The sequence below is a fragment of the Dendrobates tinctorius genome, unplaced genomic scaffold, assembly GCF_039654945.1.
Source record: "Dendrobates tinctorius isolate UK_male_01 unplaced genomic scaffold, ASM3965494v1 ptg000166l, whole genome shotgun sequence".
NCBI classification, from domain to species: Eukaryota; Metazoa; Chordata; class Amphibia; order Anura; family Dendrobatidae; genus Dendrobates; species Dendrobates tinctorius.
Window position 1 is genome coordinate 7,228,378 of NW_027361833.1, and position 16,499 is coordinate 7,244,876.

The 16,499-nt window shown below is 43.4% G+C and overlaps 1 protein-coding gene across 1 annotated transcript in view; it reads left to right on the forward strand.

Moving 5' to 3' along the window:
• The first annotated feature begins 1,179 nt into the window (after positions 1-1,179).
• The window catches only part of LOC141053659 (uncharacterized), a 71,160-nt gene continuing 55,840 nt past the window's right edge, over positions 1,180-16,499 (forward strand). The window contains exons 1-2 of the mRNA XM_073550677.1: positions 1,180-1,319; positions 8,582-8,767. Coding sequence (XP_073406778.1) covers positions 1,314-1,319; positions 8,582-8,767 — 192 coding nt within the window. The 5' untranslated portion in view covers positions 1,180-1,313. The remainder of the gene's footprint in view (positions 1,320-8,581; positions 8,768-16,499) is intronic.

Genomic DNA, 16,499 nt, shown 5'->3' on the forward strand with positions numbered 1-16,499 from the left:
AAAACAAGGTCAACATTTGTGAGATTCAGTAGCATGTGATTTTGAAGTATGGTTTCTGACAACACTGCCCAATGGTATGGGAGAATACACAAACATTCTAGAAGTAGTGATGGCTAATTGATGACGCTCTTTGCTTTTCCATACCATTTAAAATCAGTTTTCACTTTTTTTCAGATGTTTATTGTTCCATGCTGTAACTAAGTATATTGGCTGGAGAAACAGATGTAATTCCAAGTCCTCACTTTAAGAGCACAGTCTGAATATTAATAGAGTCCGGATTGATTCTCAAAATTTAAGAAGTTACCCAAATATTACAAATAAATATTTGGGCATATCTATGGAAAAGACTAATCAAGATGATTCCTTGGACCCAAAACAAAGCATTTGGAGACCAATAGAACAGATGATGTTGGAATCAAAGTGTAAAACTGTTGGGTCATGTGAAAGTATATTTTCACAAGCCTCCTTTCAAAGCTCTGGGTTCACAATACTGAAATCAAGCAAGTCTCAAGATGGCATAACCTCTTCTCTAAGCTTTTCTCAGGATCAAAACTGGTCAGACCTAGAAAATGGATGTGGGAACCTTGAAATTGTTGATGAAGTTGTGGGTGATGAAGTAAAATTCAAGTCCTCTTGGCAGAAAGTGGAACAGGAAAAATCAGACGGTCAGCAAAACCTTACTAAGACTCCTCATTTGGGTCATTCAAATTCTAAAATGTCAATCGCAGAATTTCTACCAGAGCATACTAAAAGCAATGATAAAAAGCTCCTCCGCTTTCCACAAGAAATGAAAACTTATCAGTGGGAAAAGGTCCAAGGCCTTGTCACTTGTGAAGAAGTGTATTCCGATAATTCTCAGGTAAGATATGCTCTAAAAAAGTAACATCTATGTTTTAATGAGGTATAGCAGTTCATGGTTATTGCTGGAGAGTTTATTGGAGAGTTTTTTCTTTGCTTTTATAGTTCTTACTACATGTCAGCTCTTAGTAAAATGTATTCCAAGTTGACACCTACAGCTTAAAACACAAAGATTCTTTGATTTTTGTTTTTATAGTTAGAAAAACCACAATGTAACAGGATCTACAGTGACATAAGGTGAATCTCTACCCAGTCGCCAGTGTAGTTATGTGACCTAGATATACAAGAATTGCTATTGGTAGGCCCCAGTCAATCATTTCTGAAGCAGCAGCTATCTGGACCGAGCTCTTTGTGTGAAGTCTACAAAAAAAAAATGTGCATAATCATTCCCGCCGTAAGGCAATGCTGAACAAAGGCTCCGGATACATGCTGACAGCAAGCCGTTAAGCTACACAATGCAGGTAATGTGGAGAAGGAATAGCTCTTTTACATCCTGCTGATTATACTTGTGAGGAGGCATGAGACTGAACGCTTCACATTTACACATATCTTCGTTATTATATATGATATTAGATGTGAGTGTGTACAGAATCTTAATGCAAAAATGCCTTAAAAATCTTATTCAAAGGAAATGTACTTGATGCTGTGGCATTTCTAAATGCAATTAAAGGCGTCATCTGAGATTAGAATACATGGTCAGCCTTGCTTTCATGAAACGCCACTGCTGTGCATGGATGAACTTCATTTAGCCACAGTAAATGTGATTTTCTTGATAATCACTCCATTCAGGATCAATCTCTTACATGTTTAAGACTGGAATGACTGCTTGATTTCAATGCAAAAGGAATCACTAAATTATTCTATAAAATTTGATTATTTGGGATATTAGCTTTTAGTTGAAAGTTGTATTTCTATCTCAGACATTAATGGCATGTCTCATGGATAGATTTCAGATAGATTTAGGTCTTATGTTTGGGGCTAGTATGTTTTAGGCTATGTGCACACGCTGCTGATTCTGCTGTGGATCCGCAGCGTTTCTGGCCCTGCGGGTCCGCAGCAGTTTCTGCTCCGTTGTACAGTACAATTGTTTTCAATGGTCAAACCAAAAACGCTGTGCACATGCTGCGGATATTTCCGCGAGGATTTGCTGCGGGTTACAATCCGCAGGATGTCAATTCTTTGTGCGGATTCCGCTGCGGTTTCACACCTTATCCATTGTGAGGTGTGAAACCTCAGGGCTAATCCGCAGGTAAACCGCAGGACTTTTGACCTGCGGATTTACCTGCAGATTTTTACAAATCTGCGCTGAAAAATCCGCAGCTTTCAAAACTACGTGTGCACATAGCCTTAAGAACAGGGCCTCTTTCTGTGCCAAAGGCAATGAAATGGTTCTTATGCAAGGTCTTTGCTTTCATTTTTATGGGAGTTCTATACCAGGAAAGATCTTTGAACAAATTATTAAACAACATGTAAGTCAATACCTGGATAAGAATGAAGTGATCAAACAGAGTCAGCATGGGTTTGTAACTAATAAGTCATGTCAGACTAACTTAATTTCCTTCTATGACGGTATCACTGATTGGGTGGATCAAGGAAATGCTGTAGATATAGTATATCTTGACTTCAGCAAAGCATTTGACAAAGTCTCTCATACAATCCTTATTGAAAAAATGACTAAGTATGGAATGGACAAGGCAACTGTTAGGTGGATTCATAGCTGGCTTAGTGATCGGACCCAAAGAGTGGTCGTAAATGGCTGCACATCCAGTTGGAAGAATGTCTCAAGTGGGGTACCACAGGGCTCTGTCCTGGGCCCTGTATTGTTCAACATCTTTATCAACGATTTAGATGAAGGAATTGAGGGCAAACTGATTAAATTTGCTGATGACACAAAGCTAGGAGGGATAGCTAATACTAGAGAAGAGAGAGAGAGGATTCAAAAAGATTTAAATAAACTGGAGAAGTGGGCAGCAACTAACAGAATGGTTTTTAACAGGGAGAAATGCAAAGTACTACATCTGGGCAATAAAAATGAAAAAAGCATATATAGAATGGGAGGAATAGGGCTAAGTGACAGCACATGTGAAAAAGACTTGGGTATACTAATAGATCACAGACTGAATATGAGTCAACAGTGTGATGCAGCAGCAAAAAAGGCAAATGCAGTTCTAGGATGTATTAACAGAAGCATACAGTCTAGATCACGTGAAGTCATTATTTCCCTCTACTCCTCTTTGGTCAGACCTCATCTGGAATATTGTGTCCAGTTTTGGGCCCCACATTTTAAAAAAGACATCAACAAACTGGAGCAAGTTCAGAAAAGAGCGACCAGAATGGTGACCGGTCTGCAAACCCTGTCTTATGAGGAAAGGTTGCAGGATTTGGGAATGTTTAGTTTGCAAAAGAGAAGACTGAGAGGAGACTTAATTGCTGTCTACAAATATCTAAAGGGCTGTCACATTGTAGAAGGCTCAACTTTATTCTCATTTGCACAAGGAAAGACTAGAAGCAATGGGATGAAACTGAATGGGAGGAGACACAGATTAGATATTAGAAAAAACTTTTTGACAGTTAGAGTGATCAATGAGTGGAACAGGCTGCCACGAGAAGTGGTGAGTTCTCCTTCAATGGAAGTCTTCAAACAGAGGCTGGACAGACATCTGACTGGGATGATTTAGCGAATCCTGCTTTGAGCAGGGGGTTGGACCAGATGGCCCAGGAGGTCCCTTCCAACTCTACGATTCTATGATTCTATGATTCTATGATTCTATGATTCTAAGTAGCTGAGCAAGTGTGTAATGGGACCATAGAAGAAAAGAGGCCAGCTTCCAGATCTTTTAAAGATAAAATCATTCCTTCATAAATGAGTCTAAAATATTTATATTCTGAAAATATACACACTATACCTCCCTGAGACCTATGCATTTTGAACATTGAGCACATTCTTAGTCCTGGTGCAACCATCTTTTCTTCTCAAGAGCACCCACAAGCACTGGTCAGCCAATTTTTCTTTTCCGTCCACATCTAGGGAGGTTAGTCACAGTGCCATGGGCTTTAAACTTCTTGATGACACTGCGCACGGTAGACACAGGAACATTCAGGTCTTTGGAGATGGACTTGTAGCCTTGAGATTGCTCATGCTTCCTCACAATTTGGTTTCTCAAGTCCTCAGACAGTTCTTTGGTCTTCTTTCTTTTCTCCATGCTCAATGTGGTACACACAAGGACACAGGACAGAGGTTGAGTCAACTTTAATCCATGTCAACTGGCTGCAAGTGTGATTTAGTTATTGCCAACACCTGTTAGGTGCCACAGGTAAGTTACAGGTGCTGTTAATTACACAAACTAGAGAAGCATCACATGATTTTTCGAACAGTGCCAATACTTTTGTGCACCCTCTTCTTTATGTTTGGTGTGGAATTATATCCAATTTGGCTTTAGGACAATTCTTTTTGTGTTTTTTCATTTAAGACAAATTAAATGAAGATAATAATACCAAAGAATTTGTGTTTGCAATCATTTTCAGGAAGAAACTGAGTATTATCTGACAGAATTGCAGGGGTGTCAATACTTTTGGCCACAACTGTATATACAGATAAGGGGATGTCTCCACGGTCAGTATTTGCAGCGCTTTGGAGGTAGCTCCAATCCGCAGCAAATACTTAACGTGGAAACATAAAAAGTCAATTATTTTTGGTTTGCAAAAACATAGTCGTCTGGGTAATTAAGATATACTTTGGTTTCTTCACTGTGAGCTGATATTTATTTTTCTTCAACCTTAAAGTATACAGTATGTATAAGGACTTCCCAAATCTCCTCTGACTGATTATGTCAGTGGGGAGAGAAGGGTTGGGCAATTTGAATTGAAATGCATGATCCCTTTATTCTTCTTGGTGATAAGCCTGCCAGAAATGTCAGAAAAGCAGTTTACGCTCCTCAACATACTGAAAACATGGACTCTCAGCTAAGCTGAGAGTGCATATTAATGGAGGGATTGTGAGAGAGCTTGCCAAGCAAGCTTTTAGCCGACAGCCATCTGATGTGTATGGCCAGCTTAAAAATAGTAAATTAATCAGTAAGAATGGTTTTTACTCTGGTGAATTCATCCCATGCACATACATAATTACCAAAAGCTACAGAAAAGATGAATGACTGGCTGGTTGAGGCACCCCACAATGAAAGCCGATCTCCAGGGATTAGTGAAACCAGACTTGTATTGAACAGATTGCATTTAAAATAAGGTTGTCTTTATGAGGCAACAAGATTCAGGATTAATCCATAGCACTGACAAATTTTCCATAAATTTTAAGATCATGGTACGCTTTTGGTTACACAAGGAAGTTTTACACAATGGAACTAGAAAAAATATTGAATATTATATTGCTTCATACACAGTCTCAGTAGTGTCCTTTATAGGAGTTGACTGGTGTTGTGATTAAAGCCTGCAGTCAAAGTCTGCAGTCATTCTATGTGTCTTCAGATTTCTGCATCCTTACCGCATGGGCACTGCACATTCTTTGGTGTTTAGGCCGAGAGCTGGCAGCCATGTGACCTCAACCACATTACAACTAGACGTGCTAGGACTCACTTACTATGTCTAGTGGGCACATGACTGTACTTATACAAATGGCTCTTGCCCGCTCTCACCAGCAACACCGGAGAATCCTGACAGTGTGTATTGTAAGGATTCAGAAGTCTGCAGTCATATAGAATGACTGCAGACCTTTATAAAAGACCGGACAACCCCTTAAAAGGGTTGTTCCCAAAAATTCAAGCTATCGTCTAACCAAAGAATAGAGGATGACTTACACATACTCGGCCTCTGCTCCCTTCAATGTCTAAGGTGGCTTGTATAGAAATGTTGTTTAACTATACCATCAAGCAATTATTAGCCTTGCTATTTATCAGTGTTTCTGTAAAAATATTTTTAGTTTGGAAAACAGATATTTAGTATATGAGACATCTAAAGAATTAGTGCGTGTTATTTTTTATAGATCTCTATTAACCCAGCTAAATGATGAACTTTGTGAGAGTAAATTAGTATATACAGTGGGGGAAATAAGTATTTGATCTCTTGCTGATTTTGTAAGTTTGCCCACTGACAAAGACATGAACAGTCTATAATTTTAAGGATAGGTTAATTTTAACATTGTGAGATAGAATATCAAAAATAAAATCCAGAAAATCACATTGTATAAATTATATAAATGTATTTGCATTTTGCAGTGAGAAATAAGTATTTGATCCCTCTAGCAAACAAGACATAATACTTGGTGACAAAACCCTTGTTGGCAAGCACAGCAGTCAGATGTTTTTGTAGTTGATGATGAGATTTGTGCACATGTCAGGAGGAATTTTGGTCCACTCCTCTTTGCAGATTATCTCTAAATCATTACGGTTTTCATGCTGTCGCTTGGCAACTAGGAGCTTCAGCTCCCTCCATAAGTTTTCTATGGGATTAAGGTTTGGACACTGGCTAGGCCACTCCATGACCTTAATGTGCTTCTTTTTGAGACATTCCATTGTTGCCTTGGCTGTATGTTTGGGTTCATTGTCTTGCTGAAGACTCAGCCACGGCCCAATTTCAATGTCCTGGAGGAGGGAAGGAAGTTATCACTTGGCATTTTACGGTACATGACTCCATCCATTCTTACATTGAGGCGGTGAAGTAGTCCTGTGCCCTTAGCAGAGAAACACCCCCAAAATATAATGTTTCCACCTCCATGCTTGAAAGTGGGGACAGTGTTCTTTGGGTCATAGGCAGCATTTCTTTTCCTCCAAACACGGCAAGTTGAGTTAATGCCAAAGACCTCAATTTTTGTCTCATCTGACAACAGCATCTTCTCCCAATCACTCACAAAATCATCCAGGTGTTCATTGGCAAACTTCAGCTGGGCCTGCACATGTGCCTTCTTGAGAGGGGGGGACCTTGCGGGCACAGCAGGATTTTAAACCTTTGCAGCGTAAAGTGTTACCAATGGTTTTCTTGGTGACTGTGGTCCCAGATATCTTGAGATCATTAACAAGTTCCCCCAGTGAAGTTTTAGGCTCATCTATCACCTTCCTCATGATCAAGGATACCCCACGAGGTGAGATTTTGTATGGTGCCCCAGATCGATGTCAATTGACAGTCAGTTTGTATTTCTTCCATTTTCTTACTATTGCACCAACAGTTGTCTCCTTCTCACCCAGTGTCTATGGTTTTGTAGTAGCCCATTCCAGCTTTGTGCAGGTCTATGATCTTGTCTCTCACAACCTTATAAAGCTCTTGCCCATGTTGCAGAGGTTAGAGTCTGACTGATTATTTGTGTCTTTGGACAGGAATAATTTATAAATGTGACTATGTAAGACAGTTGTCTTTAATGCCAGTAACGAGTTGATTAGGAGCGTGTAACTGGCTTGTAGGAGCCAGAACTCTTAATGGTTGGTAGGGGATCAAATACTTATTTCTCACTGAAAAATGCAAATAAATTTATATAATTTGTACAATGTGATTTTCTGGATTTTATTTCTGATATTCTATCTCTCAATGTTAAAATTAACCTATGCTTAAAATTATAGACTGTTCATGTCTTTGTCAGTGGGCAAACTTACAAAATCAGCAAGGGATCAAATAATTATTTCCCTCACTGTATATTCAGATCTCATTTACCATAACTTTATCTGAGAACCTCAGTACATAGCTGTATAGTTTTAGCCGTATCTACAGTATGGATAAACAGTAACTCAAGAAACTGGAGCAGTAAAGTGACGAGCACAAACATTGCTCTATGGTTACATGCTACAGATTCTCCAGTATTACTACTAGAGGAGCTTACAAACATTAGAACTACACATATATTGGTAGATAGAAAAATTCACAGTGAATTTGGGTAAAATTTGGATTTGCTTGTTTGACATGTCACTTATAGCTAAAATTTGCCCAAAAGACCCTGTTTGAAAAGACCATCTCTTTATTCATTATGCATTCTGACTATCTTCTACCTTCCAGGAAACCATTTTTGAGTGTAATTTGAAGTGATTGTCTCATTTACAGTATATAACATTTAGCATTAAAATGTTTTAGGTTATGCACATAAGTGGAGTCAGGCTCGGACTGGCCCACAGGGGAACAGGAGAATCCCTTGGTGGGCCCCTGTGCAGCAGTGGTCCTCCAATGCCCTATATGTGCAGTAGTTGACACAATCACTCGATTCCTTTTGTTCAGACAAGGGCATCATCTCATCTTTCATTTAACAAACCGCCCAGTGCATTATTATACAGAAGCAGAGGTAGGTTGTTAATGAGGGTAATGTAATATTTCCATGCAGCTGAACAGTGGTCTCACATAGTCACTGTTATTGGTGGGCCGCTTGGCACTCCATTCCGACACTGAGTGATGTGACTCATTCCTTTTAAGTCATTCTGAATTGAAAATGTCCTTATTTATCTGCTGTTTTATATGAAATTCAAAAGGTATAATTTAAGTTTAAAAACAAAAAGACTTTTTGCTGGAAGTAATTATTTGGTGACGTTTTAGAAGATAATATACTGTAACTAGATAATATCAGTACTGTATACACAATATAAGTTAGAGGGGGTAAGTGTTCACCCTTCTAGTTCAATAGAAGAATACTTTATTTTTATTAGACTCTTGTAAATTCTGTATTCTAAAATGTTAAGTGTCTGTGTCCATTTTATTTTTAATGTTATGCTAATTAAAATATCAATTCCTTTGGTTCAAGGCTACAGAATCGAATGGATCTCAGAAAATATCTCTACCGCTCCTGAAATCGATACTCATGGAGCGAGAGTTTAAAATAAATGACCTCAACAAAGAAATAAGGAAAATGCAAAGTGAGAATCTGCACTTGCTGGAAGAAATGAAACATCTTATTTCTGACAATGACAGACTTAAAATGAAAGTAGAGGTAGGTAATTATATATTTATATGTACTTAAATGGAACCTGTCTCCAGGTTTTCCCAATATGAACTATGGCCACCTAAGCTGTATTTAAATCCCAACGCCCCCTGAATAGCACGAAAAATACCTTTTATTATACCTTTATAAGGCACCGTCCAGTCTGATGAGCATCACTGGTCTTGAATTGGCGCCTCCTCTATCAATCACTGTTCTCCTGCTTGTCTTACGTGGATGACCTGTCCTATAGCATCCACACAGTGTGTCCACCAATCATGCTCCTGCGCATGCGTCCTTCACTCTGCCCTGCTGGGGATAGAGCAGAGTACTGTAATGCGCATGCGCCGGCTTTCCTTACAGGTCATCAACGCTCTATGGCCTCTCCCAGTGCATGCGCTTTACAGTACTTTGCTCTATCATTAGGAGGGCAGAGCGTTTGGGGGACATGCACATGAGGCAGGCAAGAGGACAGTAATTGCAACGAGAGAGGAGGCATCGGATCTAGAACAGGTTACTAGTCTTACATACAGCTAACTAGAATACTGTAAAAGAGGCCTTAAAGGTGGTGTCCATTTTTTATATTGGGAAAACCTGATGACAGGTTCCCTTTACCATGAATGTAACTCAAGGACATAAGTAAAGCAAGATATTTGAAAAAAATAATTTAGACTAAGGTGGGGATTTGCTAAGGGTTCATTTCCACTGGCAGATTATTATGAACGTGCTTTCCTAGGAACACTGGTCTCCCAATAATCGGTCAGTGTAAACAGCTTTCCAATCACTCGATAAATTAGCAAAACGTTAATTTGGTGACAAATTACTTTTAAGCATTAGAGTTGAGTGAAACGGGTCGGTCAATTTAAAAAATCGCTGACTTTCGCTAAAGTCGGGTTTCATGAAACGAAACCCGACCATAGCGTGAGGTCGGCCAAGAGGTCGCCGATCAGAGCGCCAAAGTCGCGTTTCAAATGATGCTTCCAGCGCCCTTTTTCAGCCAATGATGGAGGACGCACACTGTGGGCAACGCGATGACATGGGCAGCGGTCACCACCATCTTAGAGAAGGGCATTCAAGTGATTGGCTGGCTTTGTGTGGCGTCACAGGGTGTAACGAATGGAAGCGGAGGCAGAGATGGTGAAGTTCACATTCGTTTTTATTTTTTAAGTGGAACCTCGGGACCACGGTCCAGGGGACTCCGAAGGGGGCGTGACTAGTGAGCCCCGGGCACCCGTAGTAAAGCCCCTCAGGCAGGGCCAGAATAGAATGCCCGGAGGACACAGATGCTACCTCCAGTTAGACCCCAAACATGCGGCAGCTGTCCCAGCGGGACCAAAAGGGATAACAAAAGTTACAGCAGAGTCCGTAATGCGCTGGGTCCTGGATCCGGTTAGTTGGTAAGGAGTCGGTTCCAGTGACTTTCACACAGTCCTTGGACTCGGATGGCTGTTGGCGGAACGGGATGGCTTAGGCCCAGATGGTTGCTGATATAACCAGGTAACACAGGATACTGATATGCTGTGGAAACAGAGAGCATTAGACAATGCACAGAGACTGCAGATGCAGTGCAGACAGGTTAGCATGAGAACCGGATGTAGCAATGAAAGATACTCGTTGCGACGGTCTCACCAATGGAGGAGAGGCCAGAAAAAGCAGCCAGTGCGCTGCCATTGGTTAATTGCATTTTTTGAATAATGCACGCCATCCCTTTAAGAAGGCAAGAGAGAGGGCGGGCGGGCCCTAATAGCCTTAGTTACAGATCTCCTCACAGGACGCCAGGAGGAGGAGGCAGGGGGGAGGACAGAATGCTGTGCAGCAGCATGAGAGGCTTGAGGTGAGTGCCCAGAACAGAGAGCAGCGGCAGGCCTGGACGCAGCGTCAGGACGGGGACCGGGTGTAACACAGGGGCTATAAAAGGGCGTGACCGCCGACCGCCATCTTACTTCTGCCAATCTTAGAATAGGGAGAGCTGCTGCTGATTCTGTTGGGAGAGCGTTAGGCAGGGAAGAAGAAAAAAAAAACTGCTTCTGCTGCTAGCGCTTTTCACTGTACAGTTAGTGTGCAGTGAAAGTGGAGGATTTTAGTTGTATGCAGCAGCGCTGGTGGTGATTAGGCTGCCTTTTCAGGCTACCTGATAGCTGCATTGGTGTGTGCACACTGCTGTTCAAACTGATTTTTTAAAAGCACTCCAACTTTTATTATTTTGTTCTGCTCAGTTACCGAGCGTTCATTTTTTCCACACCGTATAGCGGTGTACGTACGCTCCTCACACACTACTGTGTACCGGCTGGTATCAGGGACAAATACAAGCTATCTGTGTGTTACTCTGGAAAAAGAAGCCGAGGAGTTTTTCCATTTTTCCAGACCGACACCTTAGAGTGCTGTCCGCTTTTCAAACAGTTTAGTATATTTGCTGTTTCATTACGGTCCAAACTATACAGAGACAGCGTGTCACTCTGTATAAACATAGCCCGAGAGTGACAATTTTCCATACAGACACCGTCTAGTGGTGTACGCTCGTCACACACTAACGTGTACCGGCTGGTATCAGGGACAAGTACAAGCTATCTGTGTGTTACTCTGGAAAAAAAAGCCGAGAAGTTTTTCCGTTTTTCCAGACCGACACCTTAGAGTGCTGTCCGCTTTTCAAACAGTTTAGTATATCTGCTGTTTCCTAACGGTCCAAACTATAAAGAGACAGTGTGTGTCACTACGTATAAACACAGCCTGAGATTGACAATTTTCCATACAGACACCGTCTAGCGGTGTATGCTCCTCACACACTACCATGTACTGTCTGGTATCAAGGACAAATACAAGCTATCTGTGTGTTTTTCTGGAAAAACAAGCAGAGATTTTCCATTTTTCAAGACCTACACCGTATTGAGCTGTCCGATTCTCAAATGGTATTGTATACCTGCTGTTCGCATTACAGTCACATCTATACAGAGGCAGCATGTGTGTGACACTCCGTAAACACATATACGCAGATTGTTACTTACACAAAAAACATATAGAGCTGTACACTTCAGATACAATACCGTATATTTGCTTGTTGTATTATGGTCAAATACATACTGGGAGAGCGTCTGTGACTAACAAAATATATATGTAGATTTAATTTTTTTAATACACCTTACACAGCTGGACGCTCCTTATACAGTACCATCTCTCTGCTGGTATTTTGGTTACATTTTCCCAAACATGAGGAAGTATGGTGGAACAGACCGCAGACGTGGGCAGGGGGGCGCGGCTGGTACTGATGGTGGTGGTGCATTGGCTGGTTCTGGCAAAAGCACAATAGCAGCTAAGGCAGGAGGTGTTGAGCCTGCGTCATCGTCTGGCCTAAGAAGGCCTGTAAGGTTCCCTTTTCTTGGAGTAGGAAAACCGCTTTTAAAGCCGGAGCTTCAGGAACAGGTTTTGGCGTACATTGCCGAAACAGCCACCAGCTCTATTGCCCCCTCTTCTCAACGTTCCAAAGCTGCAAGCACGGAGTCGTCAGTGCAGGGTGATGGTCAGGAAAAACACCTTTCCTTGTGTCCTTCACCCCCACCAAAAGTGAAGGATGCGGCAGCCGACACTTCAGATTACTCTATCGAGCTCTTTTCACATACCATGCCTGGGTTAGCCAGTCAAATCATGAATTCCCCAGTCGAAGAAGAATCTGATATGGAGTGCATTGATGCACAGCCACTGCCTGATGATTCTGCTGGTACATTGACCCAGACCACTACATTGCCCTCACAGTCTACTGAGCCAGAATTTGACACTGATGAAACTCAGGTGCCCCGTCCTGCATACTATACCACCTTAGACGCTGACACAGAGGAAGGTAAAGAGGAAGGTGCAGATGACTTTGAAGAGGAGGTGATGGATGACCCAGTTCTTGACCTGGATTGGCATCCATTGGGGGAGGAGGGTGGCGCTGGCAATAGTTCAGATAAGGAGAAGGATCCGCAGCAGGCATGACATCGCGGCAGCGGTTATCTGGCAGGCCCGTAGCTGAGCAAAAATGTGGAGCAAAAAAAAAAAGAGTTGCAGGACAGCTAGGCCAGACGGTCAAGTTAGCACAGAGTGCAAGGCCAGAAAATGTGTACCATAGTAGGAAGAGTGCAGTGTGGCATTTATTTGTCCAAAATCCTACTGATGAGGCAAAGATAACCTGTAAGAAGTGCGGAAGGACCTTTAGCCGAGGTAAACAACTCAGAAATTTGAATACCAGTTGCATGCTTAGACATTTAAACAACATGCACTTGCAAGCATGGACGGACTACAAAACCTCAGGTAGCACATGTGCACCTGCTCCGACTGAACGTAGCCAGCAACGCTCCATCACTTCCCCCACTGTAAGACCACTGCCACCGTTAAGCACACCACCAGCACTAAATGTTGAGGTGTCGTCACAAGGCCAAAGCACTCACGGAATCACAATGGTTTTGCAACACAACACTGAATCTAGGCCATCACCACCAATACCATCACCAACCCCCTCTCACTCCATCCGGTCCACCGCTACTTCCCCCATATGCAGCTCTCCATTCCAGCTCACCCTACCAGACACTCTGAGTAGGACAAGAAAGTACTCATCCTCTCATTCGCGTACACTGTGTTTGAACGCCCACATTTCCAAACTAATCTCGTTAGAGATGATGCCCTACCGGTTGGTTGAAAGCGAAGCTTTCTGCGAGCTCATGGCCTACGCAGTCCCACGCTATGACCTACCCAGTCGGCACGTCTTTTCTCGAAAAGCCATCCCAGCCCTCCACCTGCATGTGAAAGACCGCATTGTCCATGCACTCAAGCAATCAGTAAGTGGAAAGGTGCACCTCACAACAGATGCATGGTCCAATAGGCATGGCCAGGGCCATTACATGTCCATCACTGTGCACTGGGTTAATGTGGTGGATGCAGGCTCCACAGGGGACAGCGGCGGTGGAACAGTGCTGCCTAGCCCACAGTATAGTAAACAGTTGGCTGTAGGCTTTCGACCCTCCTCCTCCTCCATAGGCGAAAGCTCGTCCACAGAGCGCAGTCGCATGAGGACTCCATCCGCAGCTGGCAGCGTTGCACACGAGGTATCCCACTATCGAACAGCTAGTGGTAAGCATCAGCAGGCGGTGCTAAAGATGATGTCTTTGGGCGACAACAGACACACCGCGGAGGTACTGGCCGACTACTTGCAGCGACAAACTGAGTCATGGCTGGGCAGTCAACATCTTGAGCCAGGCAAGGTAGTCAGTGATAACGGCCATAATTTTGTGGCAGCCATAGGCCTTGCAAAACTCACACACATGCCTTGCCTGGCTCACACTTTGAACCTGGTGGTGCAGTGCTTCCTTAATAATTATCCGGAGTTAACATCCTTGCTCCATAAGGTGCGAAGACTGTGCTCGCACATCCGTCGCTTGGCCGTACACTCCAGTCGTATGCAGAAGCTGCAGCGATTGCTCCACCTCCCCAAGCACCGCCTAATTATAGATGTTGCAACAAGGTGGAACTCCACCCTGCACATAGTTGAGAGGCTGTGCGAACAGAGGCAGGCTGTAATGCATTTGTGGGACGATACACGGCCAGGCAGTTTGAGGGAACACATGGAATTGTCGGGTGTGCAGTGGTCAAAGCTGAAAGACCTCTGTAAAGTCCTTCAGTGTTTTGAGGAATGCACATGGCTGGTAAGTGCAGATGACGCCATCATTAGCATGAGCATCCCACTTATGCATCTGCTCATGCAAAGTTTGACGCACATTAAGGAACTGGCGTCTGCAGCGGAGGAGGAACAGGAAGAGGAGGAGGAGGGAAGCCTTGCTGACAGTCAGCCATTGTGTGGTCAGGGAACTGTCCTGGACGAGGTGGAGGAAGAAGAGGAAGAGGAGGAGGATGATGGGGATGATTATTTTGGGCAGGAGGATGCTTCTCAGGGAGCAAGAGAAAATGTTGGCGTTCCAAGGTCAGGTACAGTGTTTGTGTGTGACTGTAGGGATGTGGATTTTCCAGAAAATGCTCCTCCACCCAGCAGTGGCAGTGCATTATTGACACCTGGTACATTGGCCCACATGTGCGATTATGCCTTGCGGATCATAAAAAGGGACCCCCGCATTGCCAAAATGATGAAGGATGACGACTACTGGCTGGCTAGCATCCTCGATCCACGCTACAAAGGCAAATTACACAACATCATGCCACAGGGGAACCTCGAGATAATTTTGGCTAACAGACAAGCAACTCTGGTAAACCATTTGTTTGAGGCTTTCCCAGCACACAGCAGTGGTGCTGTTTCTCCCAAGAGCCATAGTGGGCACAATGGAAGAGGTGTTTGTGGTGCACACAGCCAAAGTGGCATTGGAGACAGGGGTTTCATGACCATGTTGTGGACTAATTTCTTAAGTACCGCTCACACGACTCCTAATACTGCATCTATTAAAAGTGACAGAAGACAGCAGTTGTCAACTATGGTGACAAACTACTTATCCTCCCATATCAATGTTCTCCCTCACAGATCATTCCCCTTTGACTATTGGGCCTCTAAACAGGACACCTGGCCTGAATTGGCACAATATGCCTTACAGGAGCTCGCTTGCCCTGCTGCTAGTGTGTTATCTGAAAGAGTCTTCAGTGCTGCTGGATCAATCCTGACAGAAAAAAGGACCCATCTGTCGACCCAAAATGTTGATGATCTAACCTTCATTAAAATGAACCATGCATGGGTTTCAAAGGATTTTGTCCCACCTTCCCCTCATGACACATAGGTTGCCAGAAAACTGCCTCGCTTTTGTTCTCTTTTTCCTCTGATTTGCCCAATTCTGCCATTTACAGCTGCTGAATGTCCAGCCTACACATCAACATATGCCATTTTTTAAACCTCCCTAACTGGGCTGACCAACACCCTTCCCCCAAGGGCTGGGGTCAACACCTGGCGCACCCGGGCAAGTGCCGTTGCTCTGAACAGGTGGATGGGCCCACTGATGGCCGACTGCACTGGCACAGGGCCCCTCATAGTACAACACAGTGTCCCTGCGGTGGGGGGCACACTCACCGTCAGACACAACAGCGTACTATGAGGGGCCCTGTGCCAGTACCGTCGCCCACATGTGTGCCCCCCCTGCTTGGTCATGGCCACAGCACTTGCAAGTTGCAATACTTACCTCTCCCTGCTCCACCTCTGTGTAGTCTGGGCAGTTAATTCCTTCACAGGGACGGCCAATAGAAATTTGGTGTATTGATCGATGATGGTTAAGATCTAGCTATGGCCTGTCCTGCTGGCCTCTACCTTCAGATGATCAATGGCTACCATTTGTAATGGACGTCAACTTACAAGCGGATGCAGAGGTGCTTTATGATCACCTTTCACAGTTGTGATAGTCACAGACGTGTGACATTCCTGCCACCATTTTTCAATGTCTCCTCTCATGCCAATCCAATAGAATCGCCTACGGCCTGTGGCGTCTGTCTTTTGCCCTCCAAAATGCCCAGACACATCATGATAGGCACTGAGGACCATGTCTACATCTCTCCCTGTGATCACAATTTGATGGAGACGAGTAACGGTGATGTGATCCATGCTACTGCAATAAAGCTATCCTTTCTTCACAAAGAACCGTTTTTGCTGTCTCCATAGACACAGTAAGTGAGGGTCTGCATCGCCTCTGTAACATCTACCGTCATGTTTTCCCGCGATGGGTAATTCCCACATTTTTGCAAACACTCGACTTTCCGTCTGTACTTTTAGCCATGTAGTTTGCAGTTT